Raw genomic sequence first — 16,250 nt, 5'->3', positions numbered from 1 at the left:
CAAAAACAAAAAAGGCAAACCACAGGAGAAATTATCTGCAACACAGTTGACAAAAGACTCTAATCTAAAATATATAAAGTACCTTGAGAATTCAATAAGAAGAAGACAATTATTAAAAGGGAAGGCAAGAGTTGAACAGACACTTCACAATAAAAAGACATAACTGGTGAAAGGCTTATCATATGATGATGATGACAATGTTCACACATCATTAGTCATGAGAGAAAAGCAAGGTAAAACACCAGTGAGATACCCTTATCTCAGAATGACTAAAATTTTGTGTAACTCTTAAAGGGTAAAAGACAGTGGTATCTTTTCAGGAGCATTTTTTTTTCCTAGCATATAAACTTTGACCGTAATTATTTCAGAGGAAATCATTTTAACTGCTTTAAAATCATTCATTTTCAGCTATGATTCTAAAAATAAAATTAATGTGAGAATTAAAAAAAACAATGACTAAAATTTTAAAGACTAACAAGATCATGTGTTTGCAAATATATAAAGCAATTAAACTTCTCACATACTATTGGTGGAACAGTAAAATGGAATAGTCACTTTGGAAAAAAGTTTTCAGTTTCTCAAAAAGCTAAATACCCACCTATTAAGCCACCTGTGAGGAAGTGTTAACACTGAGTTAACACTGTTATTCTCTGTATTTCTCCAAGGGAATCATCACTGTCCCATGGCCAACACTTGGGAATGGAGTCTTTAGAGAGCTTTCTTTATGTTAGATATTGATGATTCTGTTACATAGCCCTACAACAACAGACTTTACCCACTAGCTGGTCCAACTGCTTTGCAGAAACATCAGGACTGACAATGTGAACCCAAGTTTCACCTGTTGCAGATAGTTGCATATCAGGATATACCTATGTGATCAGATCCCCATAAAAGTCTCAGATCCTAAGACTCAAATGAGCTTCCCTGGACAGAAACATTCCACACATACTCCTGTGTTTCACTGCCAGAGAGAAAGCACAGCCTGTGTGCTCAACAAGGCAAGACCAGGAGGCCTTGTCGTTATTCCCTAGCCACCAATAATTTATTTTTCCTCCTGCTTACTCTGTACTCCTTGTTGTAATACATCTTAGCCATTATTGTAAACTGCTTTTGAGTTTTATGAGTCTTCTCGAAATCAAAGAAATCATCACCTTAATCATCCCAAACCTAGGTATTTTCCCTCCCCCCAAAAACAAAAACATGTACCCACACACAGACTAGTACACAAATGTTCATAGTGGTTTTACTTGCAATGGTTGGAAACTGGAAACACCACCAAAATGCCCATCAACAAGTGAGTGAATTAACAAATCGGGATATATACAAACAATGGGATACTAATCAGAAAAGAAAAAAACACAGGAAAGACTATTAATATACACAAAAACATCAACCCAACTCAAAATATTATGCTGAGGCAAAGAAGCCAGATACAAGAGTGTACCTAGTATGATCACATTTACATGAAATTCTAAAAAATGAAAGCTAATCTATAATTATAGAAAGCATATCTGCAGTTGCATAGATTCAAGGCTGTAACCAGGGGTGGCGGGGTGGGGGGGTGTGGAATGCAGTAGAGGATTAGGAAAGCCTTAGGGATGATGGAAAATTTCTAAACCATGATTGTATTTTTCAACCCTCACAGTTTCAGGTTCTGCCATTAAAGAACCTGATCTAAGATAGATACATTTGATAGCAGGAATTTGAGGAAGTTTCCTGTGTCATGGATTTGACTTCTAAGAAAGTGAAGCCATTTGCTGGAGAGCAGAATTTATCATAAGTTTGAGGCGAATGGCAAAGGACTGAAAAAGACACAGGAAAAATGGAAGAACTATTTGACCAGAAAGAATAAGAAAATAATCTGGCTATGGAAGGTTCGTTTGATGCTGGCCATCATGAAGGGGTACTGCTGTCAATAAACTCTCGTTTAACTCCCTTTAGCAGGAGGTGCTCACCTGCAGGGAAAGGTGGCTGCACTTGCACAGGACTGAGTTTTTTTTTTCGGGGGGGGGGGGGGCTGTGCTGGGTCTTTGTTGCTGTGAGGGCTTTTCTCTAGCTGTGGTGAGTGGGGCCGACTCGAGCTGCAGTGCACAGGCTTCTCATCGTGGTAGTTTGTCCTGCTGCAGAGCATGGGCTCCAGGGACGTGGGCTCAGGAGTTGAAGCTCTCAGACTCTAGAGCACAGGCTCAGTAGTTATGGCACATGGGCTTAGTTGCTCCACAGCAAGTGAGATCTTTCTGGACCAGGGATTAAACCCATGTCTCCCGCACTGGCAGGCAGATTCTTTACCACTGAGCACGAGGGATGCTCCAGGACTGAGTTTTGTCACATAAATTCAACAAATGTACAAATGAGGAAAAGGAAGATGTGGTAGTCAGAACAATGGCCTCCAAAAACACCTCCCCTCTAATCCCGAGATCCTGTGAGCCCATCACCTTATATGGTAAAAGGGAGCCTGCAGATGTGTTTAAGAATTCTGAGATGGGGGGAGTTATTATGGATTACTGAGGGAGGCCCAATGTAATCCCAAGTGAAAGTCGCTCAGTTGTATCCGACTCTCTGCGACCCCATGGACTATACAGTCCACGGAATTCTCCAGGCCAGAATACTGGAGTGGGTAGCATTTCCCTTCCCCAGGGGATCTTCCCAATCCAAGGACCGAACCCAGGTCTCCCACACTGCAGGCGTATTCTTTATCAGCTGAGCCACCAGGGAAGCCCATGTAATCCCAATGGTTTACATAAATGGAAGAGGGTGGAAGACAGTTGGAGAGAGAAACATAGCCACAGGAAAGGGCCAGAGCAGTGCCGCAGGAGAAGCCTCAGCCGACAGTCACCGGCTGAGCAGACGGAAGGACGCGGAGCCCGAGGAGCGCAGGCTCCAGAAGCTGGAAAAGGCGAGGAGGGGAGCTCTCTCCTAGAGCCACCAGAAGAGTACAGTCTCGCCAACACTTTGACGGTAGCCTAGTGAGACCGCCCACCTGAGAGTTTAGACTTCCAGAACTGTAAGATAACTTGTGCTGTTTTAAGCCAAATATAAAATATAAAGTTTGTTATAGCAGTTATAAAGAACTAATACCGCAGATTAAGCAAGAGTTTTTCTAAAAATACTGTGGTATCTATACCAGATAAGAAGGAAAGTAAATGAAGGCGATGGCTAATGGAGAAACGGAGGGGCCAATGAGAGCAATAAAGAAGATGAATTAGTATAGCAAAAGAGCACTTAAAAAGTAATTTTTATAAAAAGAAGGTGGATGAAAAAATAGTCCAGAAATAGTAACAGAGGACAAAGGGACTAACGCCACCACTTTATACATTCATCATGAGCAGGAAATGGTTCCTACTCATCTTTGCATCCCAAATACCCAGGACAAGGTCTGTGCAGAGTCAGTAATCAAAGTCTAAAGAGCAACTGAATGAAGTTTTTTTAAATACCATTCTTATCACAAGCTGCTCCTAAAAAGTAGATAGAAAACCTAAAGGCCAAGAGAAGAAAGATAAATTATTAAGGGAACAAAGCTAGTTAAGAGACAGAAATGAAAGAGAAGAAAGACTTTGACTTTTTATCTCTTCCTAGATATCACATGCCACCACTTTTAGGAAAATCAACAAATGAAACCTTAAAAAGGACTTTAAAATATTTTCAATATTCCCATATTCAGACTCTGCACATAGCACCAAAAAGTGGAAAAGGGATAGAGATTGTAAATCTGAATGACTATGTATAAATATTTGTTAAACGTTTCCATACATCAAGACAGTAAGAATACTCTCCACTTCCCTCTTCTGTCTCCAAAACAGAAGTAGTAAGATGTGACACAGTGAACATATATTATTTATCTGCCCACACAGTAACATTTTCTTTAGGCAACCATATTCCACATAGGCTGTTCATCAGGGTGCTCACCCACCATCCATTACAAAAGTGACTCAGAATTGAACCAATCGAAGTACGCCATTTTCAAGATCAAAGTGAATAATGCAGGTCAATTAAAAACCCTATCTGAGGTTTTCTGCCACAACTAGTAGAAGAAATTGCCTTTTGCCTAAACAAAATAAAGTTGAAGCAGCCAGCAGCCTTAGTCCTCAGCCACAGGCAATAAACCCACACTCAGAGGAAAAGAGAAGCAAGAAGATTCTATGATATTATTATAATCCCTGGGTCCAAAGGATCAGTTCCATCCCCTATCCTTTTATTTCTGGTTTACTACTTCAAAGTAGATTTCTTTCAGCTACAGGAGCAAGAACACTCATTAAAAGGGGCAGGAAACAACTGTCTATAGAACTTAAATATGCTATACACCCAAGCTAAGTAACTGTTTCTATAAACAGAAGTAGAGCTCCTAAGAAATCTTAGTTAGGATTTCTCTCTTCCTCCTGTCCATTAGAAAAGAGACTTTATACTTTTATAGAAAGTGAAATGTTTAAGAAAAAACTAGGTAGATTTTATAGAGAAGATATCTGCATTAAGCAGGAAAACAGATCCTTGATCTCTTAAGGTACCACCAAGTTCAAATATTCTCTATTACCTTTTCTTTTGTACAGCCACCAACAGTCGAAAGAAGTTCAGAACAATGTACATGCACCAATATACTCTCTAATTCATAGTGCAGGCATAGGTATGTGACAGACTTGAAACCCAGTCCCAACTCACAAGCCAATTCCAGTCAGTTTCTAGTACACGTGGTCAGAATGAAAAGGAGAAGAGAAACAGGTACCCTCCCCCAAAGGACGGGTCAACAATAACAGGAATAAATAATAAATAATTTTCAGATTTCAAATAATAACGTGCAGGTCTCTGGTCAAAAACACCAAAAAGATAAAATTAAACAGTGTGAGCAAATGATAAGGGGCTTTAAATATTACTTCAGTGCACAGAAATATTATACTCACATCTTACTGTTTTTATTGAAGTAGTTGATGTACAACATTATATAAGTTTCAGGTGAACAACATAGTGGTTCACAATTTTTAAACGTTATATTCCATTTACAGTTATTATAAAATATTGGCTGTATTCCCTGTGGTATATTATGTATCGTTATAGCTTATCTATTTTATACACAGTAGTTTGTACCTCTTACCTTTCTGGCCTTTGTAATTTTATTCAAATTACTGTATGAAAAAGTCCTTATTCCTTATAAATTACTAACAGTTTTACCTTGCTTCTTGTCTTCACTTTTGATTTGCTCTTCTGTTTTCTTTTCAACTTCTTCTTATTTAAAATTTTCTTATTCCTAAAAATAAAAAAAAAAGGAATAAAAGGATGGAAGTTCATATTTAGAATATATAAAGCTATTAAAGACAGGTACGCCCAAAATTACAAAACAATATATACTCTAGGTGTACATACAAGATACGAACATACAACAGAGCTATTGGCAAGACAGCACAACACTGGATGGCTAAGAAACATACATTATATTTTAAAATGTGAATTCTGAGAATACTTTTCTAAAATTAAAAAATGTAAAAAGGCATCAAACAAAATTGTTAACACTTTATTCCACAGCAGGGCTGCTAATAAATATTAGCTATGTTTCCTTCCCAGGAAGCTCTGCTCTTTGCAGCAGTGAGGACTGCAATGCAATAAAGCTCAGGAGTCACTTTCACTAAACTACTCCAAGAAAACCCCAACTCATCCACTCCTCACATGCAGCAGCCAGTCTGCCATTACCTCACAGCCCGAAAATCAAATTATCCTTTAAGCAAGAGAAAGTCCCTTAATGACTTTGAGGGGGAAAAAAATCTTTAATGTGGCAAAGAATAAGAATTATAGTAGAAGAAACAAGATTCAAGGAGCCTGCTTTATTTTCATCTCATTTAATATTTTTCATGTCTACCATGCTGAAGTGCACACTGCCAGATACTAAAGACAAGATGAAAAAGACAGTTCTTGTCCTCAAGGAACTCTGAGACGTGAATGAAAATAATAGTTTAATGATCCAACAGAAGGATGCTACTGCTATAACAAAGACAAAAGATGGAGCGGAGGAGGAGATGAGAAGAAGGAGGAATAGAAGACCCTAGATGCTACAGAGGTCAGGTCCTTAACACGTGGTAACTAACACAGCCGAAGCTGTGACCAAAACAAAAACTGTAAGGCTAGGTCACTTGGAAGTAGGAAAGTCATGCACAAAACAGGGAAATCAAGGGGAAGAATTAGTTTGCAAAAGGAAAAAATAAGTTAGATTTTGAAACGTTTGAATTCAAGATACTAAACTGTCAACAAAATACACATGAACAAGCATATGAAAACTTCATGCTTCAGCTTCATACTTTAACCACAAAATCTTATTACATATCATAAATAGTCCTTAACTCTATCTACATCAGCTCTACTGATGATAAGCTAATAATCTAAGTTACCACTACTTCCTGCCTGGACCAGTGTAAAAGCTTCATAAAAAGCTTAATTTATGCAAATCCGTGTCTCATATAAGAATTCACTCTTTTAAAAAAAAAATGAATAGGTAATTCTCTCACTACAAATTCCATCAATATGTTCTCAGTTCTTTTCCATAAGGACCAAAAGCACTGACCTGGTTTAAAAGATTCTCTACCAAGATCTGACTCACTTCATTTTGCATCCCTTTCCAACTTGTTCATCACATTCCAGCCACAAGGACTATTCTTTCAGCTGCTTGAATCTGCCAGGCTCCTTAGGGCTCTCATGAAGTCTTCCTGGATTTTATCCCACATCTCTTGCTAACCAACTCCTATTCATCTCTGAGGCCCCAAACTAAGTGTCACTTACTCAGAAATGTCCCACACTGGGCTAGTTTCCCTAACATGATTTTCACTTCATCTTATACTTGTGTCTCATCACGTAACCTACAACTGCAATTGTGCTTCAGTTCAGTTCAGTTCAGTCGCCCAGTCGTGTCCAACTCTTTGCGACCCCATGAATCACAGCACGCCAGGCCTCCCTGTCCATCACCAACTCCTGGAGTTCACTCAAACTCATGTCCATCGAGTTGGTGATGCCATCCAGCCATCTCATTCTCTGTCATCCCCTTCTCCTCCGGCCCCCAATCCCTCCCAGCATCAGAGTCTTTTCCAGTGAGTCAACTCTTCACATGAGATGGCCAAAGTATCGGAGTTTCAGCTATAGCATTAGTCCTTCCAATGAACATCCAGGATCGATCTCCTTTAGAATGGACTGGTTGGATCTCCTTGCAGTCCAAGGGACTCTCAAGAGTCTTATCCAGCATCACAGTTCAAAAGCATCAATTCTTTGGCAATCAGCTTTCTTCACAGTCCAACTCTCACATCCATACATGACCACGGGAAAAACCATAGCCTTGACTAGACGGACCTTGGTTGGCAAAGTAATGTCTCTGCTTTTTAATATACTGTCTAGGTTGGTCATAACTTTCCTTCCAAGGAGTAAGCATCTTTTAATTTCATGGCTGCAATCAGCATCCACAGTGATTTTGGAGCCCCCCAAAATAAAATCTGACACTGTTTCCACTGTTTCCCCATCTATTTCCCATGAAGTGATGGGACCAGATGCCATGATCTTTTCTTTCTGAATGTTGAGCTTCAAGCCAAACTTTTCACTCTCCTCTTTCACTTTTATCAAGAGGCTTTTTAGTTCCTCTTCACTTTCTGCCATAAGGGTGGTGTCATCTGCATATCTGAGGTTATTGATATTTCTCCCGGCAATCTTGATTCCAGCTTGTGCTTCTTCCAGCCCAGCGTTCCTCATGATGTACTCTGCAGAGAAGCTAAACAAGCAGGGTGACAATATACAACCTTGACGTACTCCTTTTCCTATTTGGAACCAGTCTGTTGTTCCATGTCCAGTTCTAACTGTAGCTTCCCGACCTGCATACAGGTTTCTCAAGAGGCAGGTCAGGTGGTCTGGTATTCCCATCTCTTTCAGAATGTTCCACAGTTTATTGTGATCCACACAGTCAAAGGCTTTGGCATAGTCAATGAAGCAGAAATAGATGTTTTTCTGGAACTCTCTTGCTTTCTCCATGATCCAGCGGATGTTGGCAATTTGATCTCTGGTGCCTCTGCCTTTTCTAAAACCTGCTTGAACATCTGGAAGTTCACGGTTCACATATTGCTGAAGCCTGGCTTGGAGAATTTTGCGCATCACTTTACTAGCGTGTGAGATGAGTGCAACTGCGTGGTAGTTTGAGCATTCTTTGGCATTGCCTTTCTTTGGGATTGGAATGAAGACTGACCTTTTCCAGAGTTACCTGTTTAGTGCTGCACTCACACCAAGAAGTAAGCTTCAAGATTTCAGAGGCCACATCGTTCTTGCTCACTGCTTCAACCTCTTTGCTCAGCAAAGTGTCTGAGATAAAGTACTCTAACTATTTTGAGAGAAAGTGGGAGGAAGGAGAGAGGCCAGGGAGAAAAGAATTTCAGAGCTATATCTACCAGCCTTAGAGTAAAATAAGGGGAGGGTCAAGGATGGACTCATCGATACGCCAATACATTTAAAGGATATCTAGCCAGAAACGTCCTTTAAGGATTTATCCATGGGATGATTTTCCTCAGATTTTCGTGCAAAGGAAGTAATGGAAATCATGTATGCACATGGGATTTCCCCACCACAGTATGCTACGTAAGACAAGAAAAAGAGAGTAATAGTATCAAGCGCTGCACACAGGTAGATATACCTGCTCACACAACCTACTCGACTATGAGCAAAAAATATCTATTTCAACATTTTCCCTCTTAGCACCTGCATCAGTCTCCAACACATCATGGATGTTCAAGAAATACCAGACAAATAAACAAGGTGATGAAAAGTAATGAATATTTTTCATGTGTGGTTTAGAAAACCAACTTTCCTTTATACTCATGTTTATGTAAGTGAAATCAGTTATTTGATCAAAAGAAGTAAATGTTAAAAGGTTAACCCCTTCTATACAATTTAGAAAAGCATCAAGGTTCATTCAAAAACCAATCATCAGAGAAACAGAACACATATATATACATATGTATGTGTGTGTGTATATCCAAGTCTCCCACATGGGAGGCATTGTAGGCCAACGCTTTACTTTCTGAGCCACCAGGGAAGATCATATATATATATATATATCTCCAAATTAAGATGGATTTCCTAAAACCTACTTATCATGGACTTAAATTTTCCAAAGCATACACCAACACTTTTGTCTGTTTTATATAATGGACTTCCTTAAAGTTCAAGTGACTTTATATGTATTCCTAAAATATTTTTATGCGTTTGACATCTAATTAGTTATAACAATTTTAATGAATCTGGACCCACCAATTCTGAATATACACATCATCTGATGCTTTCCCCAAGTCCCCACAAATTGATTTTATTGTGTTTTTTGTTGATGTGGCTTGTTTTAGAAGTAGAGGGTTGTCCAAAAGACCTAGTAAAAAGCCAAAAATTATACGTGGAAATCTGTGTTCAACTTAGAAAATTAAAATGCTATTTATCAGGAATATAACATCCTACTATATGACTGCATTTCAGAACTAAGCTTAAACTTTTCATGGTATCTAAGGATGGATAGACAAAAGAGAAACTCTAGAAAAAAGCCTTACACATTAACATTTCACCATGGAATTTTTGATGATTTAGGACTTTAAATCTTAAATCAATAAGAGCTTAATGAAGAATGTCTGGAATTGGTCCCGTAAGATTTTGTCTTCTTACAAAAAGAATCTCATACCCATGAGATTTGGGAGAATTATGGGTGGTAATGAAAGGCAAAGGTTATTAACATGCTTTAAATATTTATTTTAAAATATTTACTTTAAAGATTCCAAAGAAAAAATTCTCTTAATAGCTACCAGTTCAGTAAAACCAAATACTTCTGCAACAAGAACAAATAAATTTTTGCAAGTTGTTCCACGTTACATATCATTAGTTTCTATATCCACTTAATACTAAGTCTATTTTCCAACAAAACAAAAATCAGCCATAATTTTATTTATAACTTCACTAAGTCTAAATCTGTTTCTGTTTGCAAAATAAAAGGTTGAAGGAGATTATCTCTGAAGTTCCTTCTAACTCTAAAATGCTAGTATTTAAATAAGTCAAAATTCAAAGAACATATGGAATAAGAGGGTTTCAATCATTTGTTCAACATCCCTTAGAAATGAGAAATGAAAAATTCCTGAGTCTATGGTCTGAGACATGAATAAGCAAAAATTTTTTGTAAAGGGCCAGACAGCAAATATTTTATGTTTTGTGGGCCGTAAGGTCTCTGTTACAACTGCTCATCATCTACTAACATGAAAGCAGTCACAGACAACACACTAACAGATTAGGGTGGTCGTGCTGCTAGTGGTAAAGAACCTGCCTGCCAATTCAGGAGACGCCGGAGACAGGGGTTCAATCCCTGGGTCAGGAAGATCCCCTGGAGGACAAAATGGCAACCCACTCCAGCATTCTTGCCTGGGAAATCCCATGGACAGAGGAGCCTGGTGGGCTACAGTTCATGGGGTCACAAAGAGTGACCTGACTTAGCAACTGAGCATTACACTCTAACTGTGATTTCTGAATACTGAAATTTGAATTTCATACAATTTTCATGAGTCACAAGACATTTTTATCCTTTGACTGATTCACTGATGTGTTAAAAATGTAAAAACCAGTCTTAGCTCACAAGGCGTAGAAAAGGAACTGAGCTGCATCTGGTCTGTGGCCCAGTCTGTTGACCCTGGCCTAGAGTATATTTTGATAAACAGGCTCATATCAGAAGAAAAAATATAACAATTAGTATGCAACACAGATAAAACTATTCAAAACATCACTATGCTTATACAAATAAGCACTCTGAAAATTATCTGCCTTTTCTTTCTGCAAAGATAAACTCCTGACTTTCACTTCTATTTTACTAAAGAAAGATACCAGATAGGAGCAAATCATTGCTTTTCCTTCAAAAACTGGACTAATACAAGAAAGGTCTGGAAGCAACAGAGGAACTAGATGAATCCAGATATGGACAAGCACTTCCCAGAAGAGCTGAGCTCACTGGCATCTTCCTGCATGAGGGCATTTGCAGACTGTGGGTATAAGTGAGGACTGAGTTCACTAAAGGAAACCAAAACTATGGTGCCTTAGATGTCTGCATGGGCTGGGATGACAGACCGGAATCTAGAAAAGCTCCAAATACGTAACCAGGACATCTGAGAGTACATCTGCTTAGTGATGGGCACTCAAGAAAGAAATGAGGGGGCTGAGCCAAAAGGGCAGGGTCAATATCCCACCGCTACCTAGCTTCAGGAGACAGTCTCAGCAGCTGGAGGAATCTACTCAATCTCTGATTTGGACTGAGGCAGCCAATCCCTCACCCTCTCTGTCTTACACAATAAAAAACAAACCTTATCATCTGAAATAAATGCACTGTTCTTTTACATAAAACGTGAGACATCCAAAGAAGCAAAATAACGTGACAGTCAAGAGAAAAACAGTCAGTCAGGTAGACTCAAGATAACCCAGACACTGGGAGGCAAGGACTTGACCTAGTTGCAAAGATGAACAAAATGGATAAAATGATGTAATTTTCAACATTTAAAGAAAAAGCCAAGTGGATTTCCTGGAACAGAAAAATCAACCTGAAATTAAGAACTTGTCAGAAGACTCTAAGAGCAGAACAGAGCAGAGGAAAAGAGAATTCACTGACTTGCAGACAAGCCAAGAAAAAATATCATTCAAACTCAAGCACAGAGAAAAGAATGTGATCAACAAAAGAGTATGAAACATGTCAGATGTAGCCAAATTGTCTCATATTCATGTAACTGCAATCTCAGAAAAAGGGGGAGAATAAAGAATGGAACAAAAGCAATATGTGAGGAAATAATTGATGATACTTTTACAAAAGTAAGGAAAGAAATCAACCTAGAGATTCAAGAAATTCGGGGAATTCTAAGAAGGAAAACACAAAAAGAAAACCACACCTAGACATACCAACTGCTTGACACAGGCAAACTGCTGAGATAAAGGATACAGAGAAAATTTTAAAAGTAGCCAGGGGCGGGGTGGGGAGGTGGGGGGCGCGGAATTTGAAGACTGACAGCTTCCATTTTTTGTGTGCTGAAAAGTGCTGGGGGCTGGGGGGAGGATGGGACGGTTGGCAACCTAGAATTATATATCTATCAAATATATCCTTTAAAAATGAACACAAAAATAGGGCTTATCTCTAGTGGTCCAGGGCTTAAGAATCCACTTTGCAATGCAGGGCACAGAGGTTTGATCCCTGGTCCTGGAAAATCCCACATGCCGTGAAGCAACTGAATCTGAGCCCCACAAAGACTAACCAAGGCTCTAGAGCCCCAAGAGCCGCATTTACTGAACCCCTGTGTGGCAACTACTGAAGCCCATCTGCCCTGGAGCCTGTGCGCCACAAGAGAAGTCACCACAATAAGAAGCTCTCAGACGACAACTAGAGAATAGCCCGTCTGCTGCATTTCGAGAACAGATAGCAATGAAGACCCAGCACAGCCAATAAATAAACACTTTTTATAATGAAGAAAAAACAGAGATGATTTCAGATCCACTGAAGCTGACATAATTTCTCATCAATATACCAATACTATAAGAACTATGAAAGAAAAGACTTCCTTTAAAAATTGCAACATCAAAATTTTAAATAAAAGGACACAGACTGAAAGGATTGCAGAAGATATATCCTGCACACACTCACTGGCCTCTCCAAAAAAAGCTGCTGCTGCTGCTGCTAAGTCACTTCAGTCGTGTCTGACTCTGTGCGACCCCACCGCCGTCCCTGGGATTTTCCAGGTAAGAACACTGGAGTGGGCTGCCATTTCCTTCTCCAATGCGGGAAAGTGAAAAGTGAAAGTGAAGTCGCTCAGTCGTGTCTGACTAGTAGCGACCCCATGGACTGTAGCCCACCAGGCTCCTCTGTCCACGGGATTTTCTAGGCAAGAGTACCGGAATGGCTTGCCATTGCCTTCTCCGGCAAAAAAAGCTGGTGTGGCTATATACTTGATGAAGCCATTTTTAAGGCTAGAAGTGTTGTCAGAGATGAGCAGAACATTTCACAATGCGGAAAGGGTACATTCAGTAGGAAGACACAAAAATCCTCAATGTGAATGTGTATAATACCAACAGCATAGCTTCAACATATAGAAAGCAAAACTGAGATAAGTTAAAAGAAGAATAGACAAATTCCACAGTCACAAGATCAGAATTTAACATATCTCTACCTAACTGATAGAACAAGTAGAGGACAAAACAGTATGCAAGTAGGAAGATGTAAAACCATGATTAATCAACTTGACCTAATTAACAGACATAGAAAATCACATCCAACAACTGCAGAATGTGTATTCTTTTTTAAGGCAGAGAGCCTATTTTCCAAAATAGATGATATGCTGGGCCACAGACCAAGCCTCAACAAATTTTTAAGGACAATGATCACAAAAAAATTAAAATATAAAACAACAACAGAAAGAAAAATATGAATTCTCAAATATTTGGAAATCTAAAAAACAGATTTCTAAATAACCTACGGATCAAAGAGCTATAATGGAGACCTTACAATGGAAATTAGAAAATATCTTCAATGGAATAAAAATTAAATATGACATATCAAAACTTGGGGAATGTCACTAAAGCAGGACTTTGAGAAAACACATAGTTTTTTGCATACAAATACATTCGATGAAAAAAGAAACTCTGAAAGTAAATGATATAGGCTTACAACTTAAGAAACTAGAAAGAAGACAGTCAATTTAGTGTAAAGAATGTAGAAGAGCAGTTAAAATAAGAGCAGATATCAGTGAAACAGAAAGAGGAAATCAAGGAGTCAAAATTGGTTCTCTGAATAGATTAATAAATCTAATAAACTTCAAGCAAGATTGGTCAGGAAAAAATAAAATCACAAATTACCCACGTGAGAAATAAATAAGGAAGGGGACATTACTACAGACACTGCCCCTAAATTTCACAACTTAGGTAAAAGGACAGAATAACTTCTCAACACTACACAAGGAAAAAACACAATGTCTGAGTGGTCTTCTGTCTGTTATAGAAACTGAATCCCTAGTCAAAACCTCCCCTCAAAGAAAACTACACTCAAATGGCTTCAACAGAGAATCCCTCCAAACACTTACAGAATTCACTGGTACAATCTTGCAAATATCAGTCTCAGACTAATTCTTCCAGAGAATACAAAAAGAAAAAAACATTTCCCAGATCATCTTATGCTGCTGCTGCTGCTGCTAAGTCGCTTCAGTCGTGTCCGACTCTCTGCAACCCCAGAGAGGGCGGCCCACCAGGCTCCCCCGTCCCTGGGATTCTCCAGGCAAGAACACTGGAGTGGGTTGCCATTTCCTTCTCCAATGCATGAAAGTGAAAAGTGAGGCTAGCATAAATCTGATACCAAAGTCTGAAAAAGACACTTTGAAATAAGAAAATATCAGGCCAGTGTCTCTCGTGAACATAAAAGTAAAAATACTACATAGCAAAAAAGTGGAAACAACCCAAATGTTCATCAGCTGATAAACAGATTAAACAAAATGTGGCACATGCATACAATAGAATATTATTCAGCCATAGAAAGAATGCAGCAGACACATGTTACAATCTGGATAAACCTAGAAAACATTATGCTAAATGAAAAGAAGCAAGGGCCACGAAAGATTACAAATGGTATGATCCCATTTAGATGAACGTCCGGATCCACAGAAACAGGAAGTTGATTACTGGGGTTGCTAGTGGCTGATGGAAAGGTGACAGGAAATGGCCAACAAAAGGATACAGGATTTATTTGTGGGGTGAAGAATAATGTTCCAGTTGTACAACGTTGTGAATATACTAAAAATAACTGAATTAAATACTTTAAAAAGTTCAATTTTATGGCATGTAAACTACATATCTCAATATAAAAATATGAGGAAAAAATATCATTGACCTAAAAATAATTTCAGTGTCCATCAACATATAAAAAGGATTATAAATAAAATGCCAAATTTATTTTTTGAAAGTTTCTCCTTATGCTGAATAAGGGAAATAAGGGAGAAATATGATCATTTCAATAAAAGCATTATTTTATAAAACTCAACAACTATTTGCGATGAAATGCTTCAGTAAACTAGGAAAAGAAGAGATGTTACTAACCTGATTAAGATTATCAACAAAAACCCTACAGCTAACATTATACTTAATTATACTCAAAAATGAAAACTTAAACGCTTCCATGAAGTACAGGGAAAAAAAATAAGAATTTACACTATTACCACTTCTATTTCATACTGTACTGGAAGTCAGTAAGTCAAGCAAAAGAAATAAAAGTCATAATGGTTGAAAAGGAAAGAGCAAAGCATTATTATCTGTGAATAATATAACCATATTTATAGAAAATGTAAAATAATCTACAAATAAAGAATTAATAAATGAACTATCATGGCCAGTAAATACAAGACCAATTTTTAAAAATTAACTAATTTATAAAACACCATTTGTAAACTAAAGCTTCTCTATAGAAGCCAGACTTATTTCTCCTGTGTAATTAATGTAATGATATTCTCATTGTGTGCATGCATCACTGAATAAATTAGGGTGGGACAGTAGTCTGATTACTAAGTAGAAAACTTTTATTTACTTAACTTAGGCTGATAATTAGTAATAACAGAGATTTTAATAGTTCAAGTTGGTCTAGAAGAGAAAAGCAAACAGATTTCCTACACAGCTTCAGTCTTGATTTTTATCTGCAAGTCTTTATATCGGGATAGGACTCTTTAGGTTGGGGGGTCCTTAGGTTGGAGGTAGGGCTTCCCAGGTGGCATTAGTGGTAAAGAACACGCCTGCCAATGAAGAAGATGTAAAAGACGCAGGTTTAATCCCTGGGTCTGGAAGATCCCCTGCAGGAGGGCACGGCAACCCACTCCAGTATTTTTGCCTGGAGAATCTCATGGACAGAGGAGCCTGGTGGGCTACAGCCCAGAGGGTCACAGAGTTGGACACGACTGAAGCAACTCAGAATGCAGGAGTGGGAGGGGAAGGGTTGGGAGGGTAAGGCTAGACAGTGAGCACAGCAGCACAGAAAAGGAGAGACTGGGAGCAGAGAGTGAGGGGAGGGGAAGATTGAAAAGTTATGACTTTATTAGACCATGCCTCATGAAAACTTATAATCTGGGCAAATGGAGCCCAGGTGGGTGAGCAAAACTTGAGCCATGAAGCAACTCCGAAACTTTCTGAAGACAATTCATTCATCCCAGGACTAAGAGAGCCACAGAAGAGTCACGAGAGTTAGCAGTCCCGCAACCAGGCACACAAAGATA

The 16,250-nt window shown here is 38.7% G+C and overlaps 1 protein-coding gene across 11 annotated transcripts in view; it reads right to left on the bottom strand.

Moving 5' to 3' along the window:
* MYCBP2 (MYC binding protein 2) overlaps positions 1–16,250 on the bottom strand; it is a 277,882-nt gene that overhangs the window by 233,084 nt on the left and 28,548 nt on the right. For all 11 annotated transcript variants that reach the window (XM_088842669.1, XM_088842670.1, XM_088842671.1 and 8 more), the window contains exon 2: positions 5,161–5,236. In XM_088842669.1, coding sequence (XP_088698795.1) covers positions 5,161–5,236 — 76 coding nt within the window. The remainder of the gene's footprint in view (positions 1–5,160; positions 5,237–16,250) is intronic.

The sequence above is a fragment of the Moschus berezovskii genome, chromosome 13 (genome assembly GCF_049115385.1).
Source record: "Moschus berezovskii isolate FMDL1 chromosome 13, NW_MosBer_1.0, whole genome shotgun sequence".
Classification (NCBI taxonomy): Eukaryota; Metazoa; Chordata; class Mammalia; order Artiodactyla; family Moschidae; genus Moschus; species Moschus berezovskii.
Note: the sequence above shows the minus strand (reverse complement) of the source record. Positions and strands in the feature narration are given on the sequence as shown.